The following is an 8,909-nucleotide window of genomic DNA, read 5'->3' on the forward strand; positions in this document are numbered from 1 at the left end:
TCAGACATATCTGATTGGCTTATTTGCTTGGGTTGCTGGTTGTACTAAAGCTCAAAGAGCAAACCCTGACTGAATATCTAAAATTACACCTCCCTCAACCTACGCACATCCAATGTCACAGCTTTATTTAGTGTGCGCACCCTGTTGGTCTTGCTGTCATAAAAACGTATATTTGAAGTTCATTTAAGACAATGGGTGCATTATTATTAGGTTTAGAATGTCTACTACCCGCGTATTCTTTTTTGATCTAGAAGATTTATTATTATTATTTAGCTTCTTGTACAGCTATTGCATGGTTAGGCTCGGTTAAAGCTGTTTATAAGAGTGCAAATCTCAAGGAAGCTATGCTCATGCTTCTCAAGTGCATTTATTTACAAAAACTAATCTGAGAAAATAATTATTCCAGTGTGTGGTTTTTTTCAATGTGTGATTTTATCGGAAACTAGAATTTGAATTAGAAACTGTAGTTTCTGTTTTCCAAGTGTAAAAATGCCTGCTCCTTATCACGCCTGATGACATGTTGATAAAAAGCATTAAAAAAAAATTCACTTACTTTTATTTTCTCACAGCCAAATCTGCACTACCATTTAAATGTTAGATTTCAGACCAAGGCTTTTGTTTGAACAAAAAAAAATATAATTACAATTTAAAATAGCTCTTTTCTATTTTAACATATTCTAAAATAGCATTTAAGCAGAATTTTTGGCATCATTAGTCCAATCTTCAGTTATCATTGAGAAATCATTCTGATACGATGATTTGGTTCTTAAGAAACATTTCTTATTATTATCAATACTGAAAACGTATGGTCTGCTTGGGCTGTCTGTACGTATGTGTTTATTTTTTTTTATTCTTTCTCGTACAGAATGTTATTAATAAAGAACCTTTAACATCTAAAGAATTTTTCACCTTTTCACAAAGGTGATGTGGTGAAAGAAGGTGTAAAAAAGTAAGAAAGAGATGGTTCTTTAAAGAACCTTTGACGGATTGGTTCTGTGTGGATCAGGAACTGGTTCCTCTTTTCTATGGCATTGCTGCTTTTTTTTCTGAAACACAAAGAAGAAATTATGAAAGTATTTTGTATTTTTATTTCAGTAGAAGAATTAAATATATTGTATAGTACTTACAGTGCTTTTTAAAAAGATTGAATATTTTCTGTGGTCACTACGTTGCTTGGAAAATAGCTGCCGAATTTGTATCAAATGCTGCATGAGACAAAATAACATCAATTGCCTTTGAAACAACATGAGGGTGAATAATTAGAGCCTTTTTTTCTTCTATATTTCCCTTTAAATGTACTCTACAATCAGATCGATCAGGATTGTGAACTTGGGAATGATTGTTTACGGCTATTTTTGTTTAGAGATGTGACAGACGACCCTTACACCATCTCTTCCAGAATAGAGATATTACCCATATTGAATTTGTGTCAGCCACAAGTGGCTTATTAACTGCGAATATCCATCAGTAAAGTCAATGCAGCTGTGAATGTTTAATTACATTCCAGCCAGTGAGAAATGTGATCTATAATTTCACACTAGCACAAATTAAGCCGTTCATCCACGGTCAATGCGCCACGGTATGTTCCGTGTTGGGATTTCCTGCATCGCAAAATCCATTTAGCTTTAAAAACCTCATTTGAGCTACAGCTATGATTATGTTGAATGGCTGCCTCTCCTCTGTTTCTTCCCCAGTCGGTCTGTTCATGGAGTTTAATGTTCGTCTCCCGGTTTAGCTTGGTTTGCTCTGAGAGCGATGTCTCTGTTAGCTGAGCTGCTGCGTTTGTCGACCTTGGCCTTCGGAGAGAAATTGCAAATGCCAAGGAAATACTTCCTCATTAGTTTTACCCTTAGCCTACAGCCTTCACGGCGGGAGACATGATATAATCAGAGCTTGCGCTCGGCTCTGCTGTCTAGCCTTTCTCTGTATAGCCAAAGTCCACCATCAAAAGCAATTTCCCTTATTTATGGGGTTCGCGCCGAGTGGTCTGCACAGAATCGAGAGGGGAGAATCCCTATTAAATTGGTTGACATGAGGGAATCCCATCTAATTTCAGTATAAAACACTCTTTATAGCTCTTAAAACCACATGTAAATGGAAGCTCCTGTACAACGAAAAGCCATAAAGCCATATTCCGCGTGCCCGAGTGTAACTCACTACACTTGTGGCATGTGATGGCGGTTTACCATCCATCTCTATGCGTCATATTCCGTAATCAGTGCCACAGCTTATTCTTTGCCCTGCCGGCACAGTCACATTGCGCATCTAATCCATTCCGATATCAAATATTGTTGACGTTATTGTTAGTTACAAAAATTATCGCTCAGCTATATGTTACGCGAGCATTGTTCCCAAGCATTTTCAACATAAATGCACATTATGTGCTTAACGGCCAGGAAAGCAGCCTGAAAGGAAAAAATGCTGCATGATGCAGTATCGTATTTTAAGGCTTTTCTTTGTGTTCATCTAAATGTTATCCCATGCACTCTCAGCAGAACTTGTTGTTTTCATTTTCCATGTAAAGAATCCATCGATACAATTTTATTTTAAAATCACATCGCCATGTACTGTGTAGCTATTTCCTCTGCTTACACCACGGACGCTTTCCTGCATTGATTCTGAATGAGAGGGGTAAGAATATCCCCCCCTTTCCTGGCCCATTAAATTCCCTTAATATGTCTGCATGATATCGATTTCATATGAACCCCCACTTTGATGTTCACGATTTCAGAGTCATATTTCAATCCTGCACACACCGGCCGACCTCTCTTTGTCGATTGGTTTGTCTTGACTGTACTTGAGGAGAAGATTCAATAAAAGCAACTGTAATAACTGCATGCAGTTTCAGCATCACGTCTTGTTATGCATTTAGGTGTCATTTCAAGCAGTTTCAGAATGAATGTTTTCAGGATTTAATGTGATTCATTTCAGCAACATATATATATATATATATATATATATATATATATATATATATATATATATATATATATATATATAAAATACACACAAGCAGTATATATTTAGATGCATATTTATATTCATACAGATTATATACAAATATATGTTTAATATATAAATATTTTTTTTTCTTATATATCTATATTAGTGTGTGTGTGTGTGTGTGTGTATATTATATACATATATATTTTATATAATAAATATATATTTGTATATAAACTATGCAATGTAAATATTTTTATCCATTTCAATATTTTTTGTAATATATCCTGTTTGTGTGTGTATTTATATATACATAATAAACATATACAGTACACACAGATATCTTATGTAAATAAAAACCTTTATTTTGGATTCGATTAATCACAATTACTCATTTGACATCACTAACATATGTATGTATATACAAACCATGACTGTATATATAAAAAATATTTTTTTCAGATTTTCTAGGATGTTGTTTCATGTTGCTTGCACAGTAGTGCATATTTGACTACCATAACTTATAATTCAAACTTTTGCATTAGTCTTATGTTCCGCCATAGATCCGTGGGAGGTCTTCGCTGAGCTGCATGGGAGATATATATTTTCTCCGCTTTCTCAGAAGCCCCATTCCCACAGAGCATAAAGTAAAACTCAGTGACAGGCAGTGCGATTAAAAAAACATCTGCACGCTGTCATTCAGTCCTATATTAAAGTTTTATAGAAAGTAAAACTAAAGTGTCAAAGTACAGATTCTGAACACTGCCAAAGTTTTTGTATGGAAAAACTCAGAATGATATAGCCCTAATGAAACCGGAAACTTTGGAGCTGCCATGGAAATTCCATGAGAAATGGTTCATGTGCAACATGGCACATACTAGTATTTTTTATTGTAAATTAAAGGAATATGAGGCTGTTTGACTGTTGCACAATGTTTTGTGGCAATGCTTTATTGTACAAACCTTTTTGTACGAGAGGAACCTTTGGTGCCCATAAACATTTTATGTGTGTAGATATGAACCTTGTACAAATGACCTCTGAGATACTTTTCGAAATATACCATACAGTTTTATTTTTAGACTTTATGTCTCCCTTAAAAAAAATCTATCTTTTTTGTCTGAGGGGAAGATTTTTTAGATTTTAACCAGTTTTCATGAACCGAAGCCTTACAATTTACAAACATAAAATGTCGCTTTGTAAAGTCCAATGTCTTACGGAATTATGTTTCTTTTTCCTTCACAGATTGGATCAATGGTCTGACAGTATTAACCTGATGAATGGTGTTATTATTGGACCTGCTGTGTCTCAGGTGTGGATGTGTTGGGAATAAGTGTAAACTAGCTAAACCTAGTTGGTTGCACAGTCCTATAAGGTTTGTATTATCAGTCAATAGATTCAATGGATAGAATCGCTAAATTAATCAAGATTAAGTAAACTAATATTTACATAAGTTTGAATGTAGGTGCATTACATTTTATGCTATTTAAAAGGTAATGGTGCTTCCTTTTTTATTTTGATTTATGCAGAAATAACACTCAGTACTTTATTTTATTTAGAATCATTGGAAAAAGCCCTTTAATGCTTAAAATGAAGAAACCTTCTCATTCCTAATATAAATTATACATATAAAAAAATTTGATCTGTTTGAAGACTGATTTGTTTTCTGCGCAGCAAAGCTCCATTTTTAAGTGTCATCATTTGTTGCATTTGATTTGCTGGTGTCCATTTACAACCTGGCCGTAAAAGAATAGTATTTTGTAGAAATGCAGTTTTGTTTCCTGAAACATTCTTAGTTCACTGAAAGCATGCACAAGAAAATGCAGTGATGCAAACCTCAAGGTCAGATACTGCTTACTGCCCTTTGCCAGATAGACATATGACCACTTCAGGGTTTGTGGCGTTTGGAAGAGTTTTTGCCTGTGCTGGATGATTAGAAGGTATGACCCCGAGGAAATGAATTTTAAAAGACGTCCATTCACCCAGAGTCATTTGCAGGACTTGCCTGAGGTCTTTGGGGTCGCTGAGGAGAATCGTTTTTCCATCTATGAAATTTTCCCTTACTGTTTCAAGATATTTCTCTGGAAATTTTAGCTTTGACAGCTACAAAAAAAGGAAAGAAACACAAATATAAGTACATATAATTTGTAAAATTGTAAAATAAATATACTTTGTATTCAAATGTTCCTTAAAGTTTTTTTAATTATAATTTTTTTTAATTAAATGAATATTTTGTTTCATCAAGGATGCATTAAATCTATCAAGTGAAAGACATTTAAATGTTACAAAATATTTCTATTTCAAATAGATTAACTTTTATTCATCATGGAAAACTCTCATATTTTGTGCAAAAATATTAAGCTGCACACATTTTTGATCAAATAAGTGCATCCTTGGTGAGACTATGAGGCTTTAAAAATCTTATACCGACCCAAAACGTTTGAATGGTGGATGTATAAATTAGGAAACAAACACATACACATACTTACACACACACACACACACTGAAACTAAATGACATTTTTCTTAAAAGATATTACTACCTCTTGACAAATGTCTTTTGTTTCCATGTTCATTACAGTTCGTGCTGAGAGTGACTGGAAAGCACTCCTCCCTGCCCTCTTGAGTCTGCGGCTCCCACGGATCCTGGCCAGCTCATTCTTGATGGAGTAGTTTAAGTTCATTGTGCAAAACTTAAACTTCTCCAAATCCTCTACGGTGAATTTGAAATGATTCTTTAAGAACATCTCGAAGAGCTCAGGATCCCCATCTCTCTCCAGAAAATTCTCTACTGAATATGCAATGATGGAGAGCTCCAGACTATAGCAATTAAACACATCCCATAATTTCTTGGTATTATCAACAGCACAGATTGGTCTACATATCTCGTCACTCTGTTGGTCATCTTCAACACATTGAAGAATCCAACTTAGTCTGCAAGGCCAGCGATCCACCAAAATCACCCATGCAGCAATATTCTCTGGATGTGGAGGCTCCAATTTCGAGGTCTCCATAATCATAATGGTTACTCGAATGGAGTTAATGATCCTTCTCATCGACATAGTGTCTCCAGATATGTAAGTTGAAAGTTTGCTTTTATCTCTTGAGGTGATGTAGGAAAATGCAGACTCAGTCAGCTTATCCACTTCTTCAAAATTAAGTTCTGCTGCAGAAAAGGTTTCAGTGTTTCTTTTTTTTGCAATGAAAGGAATGGCTTGTTCTTCTTCAGGCTCACTGTACTTTACAGAACACTCATCTTCAACAGAGAATGATGTCCTCTGTTGATCTCCTAAAGCAGATGTTTCAGCCTCTACAAGAGAAATATTTTCAGAGATCTCAGACTGACCGAGGACAATGTTTTCAAAAACACTGGACTTGGAGGCATTAGACAGTGGAGGCACAGTGAAGGGCAGTGTGATTATACGGTCTAGAAAGTCATATGCAGAATCTCTTTTGGTTATACAGTCTTCTGCCTGCTGAACCTGTCTAACCAGGACTTCTGGATCTACAGCAAGAACAGAAATGAAAGGACTCTCTGAATCAGATAAGAGAATATTGATAGCATCCAAAACACCTACGATTTTCTTTGGTGTGCAACGATCCAAACTGGTGATCTCCAACACCACCCTGATCCTTCTCCTTTCAAATATCTCCATAAAGTGAATGAAGCAGCACAGCAGTCTCATCTCCAACCGAACCTCATGCATTAGGCCCAGCTGCTGACTTACCTTATTGTTGTCCAGCCCTTGTCTAATTTTGAGGTCTTGGTTAAAGATAAGGTTCTTCAACAACAATAATATAAATCGTAGAGCCCCGACTGCAGGAACACCAAGTACAGCAATGGCGAAACCTTCCAGCACTCCATAACCACTGGACTCCTCAACCTTTTCTCCTTCATTGTGTCCCTTTAGATCAGGAAATCCAAACATGACGAGAGGAACCAAAAGAACAAGTGAGCCAATGAATCCTATAAGTATTAGCGCCCAAATGGGAATGCAGCCCAACTTTTTGGATCTCCAGTTCTTGGGAATATCCTCAATCTTCTTTTTCCCTGCATCTTTCTCCTTATCATGCTGGACGATTCGAAAGAGGCCCAGCTGGAGTTTACCAAAGCTGTTTTGAATAGCCTTGCTCAATTGCATTATCAGTCCAGCCCAGAGAAGGTCGCTGCCTGCAAAATGCCAAGCGCTGAACCTCACAAACAAATAACGAATATTCTTCATGTTCTGGTTCTGCTCTGTCCACACAGGCCGATAGAAGAGAAGTCGCAAGATCAGAGAAAGCACATCAGAAATAGAGGGAGTAATTGAGCGAGGCCTTGGTTTCTTGTTGCACTTCTCTTCTCTTCTTTTGGCCTCTTCATTCATATGAACTTAAAAAAAGGAAGATAAATCGGAAAAGACGTCAAATGAGTTTTGGCAGACATCTGGGAGGGTCAATCATTTAAAATTGTTTGACAGGTGCGCGCACATACCCTCAATGTTCTTGAGGACCATGTTGATTCTGTTGTGACAATCTGAATACAATCCCACCGTCACAGGAGAAGAGACCTTCATGAGGGTTTTTGATAATGCATAAGCATACACATTATCAGAAGGAATATCTGTCACTGGAAATGAAACACAGTTAAAAGCTGTAAAGTTTTCAATGATTGAACTTTTGGTAACAGATATTCCTGTTATCTTAAAAATGTAATGATTTATGTCTTTTACTACCACAAAGAATAATTATACCTAAACTATTTTGGCCAGTATTTAGTACATGTGCGTGAAACAGGTTGCATAAATGTAGATAAGACAATCGACTAAATACAGTGCAATAAATACACAGAAGACAAGTGCCTGTTTCATTCAAACAAAGAATGAATAATGGTTTCTACGTTAATAATAGGTGAAGGACTTTCAGATAGTGCTTGGAAAACTGAATGTAAAGAATGTTTGTTTATGAAACGACTGAACTCAAGAATGTTCAACTACTTGAGGTTTGAGTTTGTACTTCCTTTTGTATTGTGTGTCCCATACCCTTTTCAATCGCCATCAGTCCTCTATTCACAAAACTAAAAACCTGTTTGTTCACCACTTTTCCTGAAAATAAAACCAAAATACAAGCAATTACATTTAAAAAATGTTTTGTAATACATTCAGGTTGATTTAAATGAGCACTAATTTATTCTAGCTGAATATATGAAAACAAATACAATGAAGCAATAGATGTCTTGATCCAATTCCGCTATAGGCATGCAATGTCACTTTAATAAGCGATTATCAAAAATTAAAAGCAAACCAAAAAATATTACAAATGCATACCAATGCACATTCTGACAGCAATGTATTATATTAGGATGTATATAAAATATACCTCTTTAAAAGTTTGTGTTGCACTTTTGAAATGAAGCCACCACACAAAGCTCTTTGAATCCCTCGCTATGAAAAATATGATAATGAGGAATAGAATGTCTCACCTATTCCAAGCAGAATTAGCAAGCAATCCTTCAGGCACAGTTTGCAGAAAAAATTGCTAGTACACTAATATGCATTCTCCGTTTTCAGTGATATTTCATGTAGACAGAAGAAAACTGCTTTTGCTTTACCAGGTGCAGTATACAAGAGAGAGAAAGTGGAAGAGAGAGTTTGCTGTAGTGTAAACATTAACCGAGGTGTTGTAGATGAACTTTGAGCTAGACCTTAAATTTGGCGCTGTAATTATATCTGAAATGTAATTTATAACTGTTTTTTATGTATTTATTGCTACGTTTATTAGTGATCTCATCACATTAGTTTAATTATTAAGTAAATTTGAAAAAATAAATTAATGAAACAAAAAAAATAATAATAAAATAAAGTGGATCACTATTGTGGCTGCCACAATCCCAGTCTGTGTTCTGCTTGTTTCTTGTTGTTTGATTCTGTTCCAATTCTTTTGTTTAGTTCCTGTTTCACTGTCTGCCTTTCTAGTCTGTTTATTTGTTT

General features: G+C 35.6%; 1 protein-coding gene across 2 annotated transcripts; it reads right to left on the bottom strand.

Moving 5' to 3' along the window:
• Positions 1–3,285: 3,285 nt before the first annotated feature.
• On the bottom strand, positions 3,286–8,561 carry nkpd1 (NTPase, KAP family P-loop domain containing 1). 2 transcript variants are annotated; one of them, XM_043251371.1, is made up of 6 exons: positions 8,402–8,561; positions 7,962–8,024; positions 7,415–7,549; positions 5,484–7,312; positions 4,777–5,043; positions 3,286–4,676 (listed from the first exon to the last, which is right to left on the bottom strand). In XM_043251371.1, the coding sequence occupies exons 2-5, from the start codon at positions 7,975–7,977 to the stop codon at positions 4,795–4,797; spliced, it is 2,229 nt and encodes a 742-aa protein (XP_043107306.1). In that variant the 5' UTR covers positions 7,978–8,024; positions 8,402–8,561; the 3' UTR covers positions 3,286–4,676; positions 4,777–4,794. The 2 variants fall into 2 exon arrangements, with proteins under 2 accessions (XP_043107306.1, XP_043107305.1); XM_043251370.1 differs by having other exon boundaries at positions 3,286–5,043.
• Positions 8,562–8,909: the final 348 nt, after the last annotated feature.

The sequence above is a fragment of the Puntigrus tetrazona genome, chromosome 11 (assembly GCF_018831695.1).
Source record: "Puntigrus tetrazona isolate hp1 chromosome 11, ASM1883169v1, whole genome shotgun sequence".
NCBI lineage: Eukaryota > Metazoa > Chordata > Actinopteri > Cypriniformes > Cyprinidae > Puntigrus > Puntigrus tetrazona.

Bases quoted from the DNA above. Each gene is read 5' to 3' on its own strand.
- nkpd1 (XM_043251371.1), bottom strand. The intron at 7,313-7,414 runs GTATGTGCGCGC...CCTTTTTTTAAG, and splicing joins GGTCCTCAAGAACATTGAGG to TTCATATGAATGAAGAGGCC. The intron at 5,044-5,483 runs GTAGTAATATCT...CTTTTTTTGTAG, and splicing joins CAAAAGACATTTGTCAAGAG to CTGTCAAAGCTAAAATTTCC.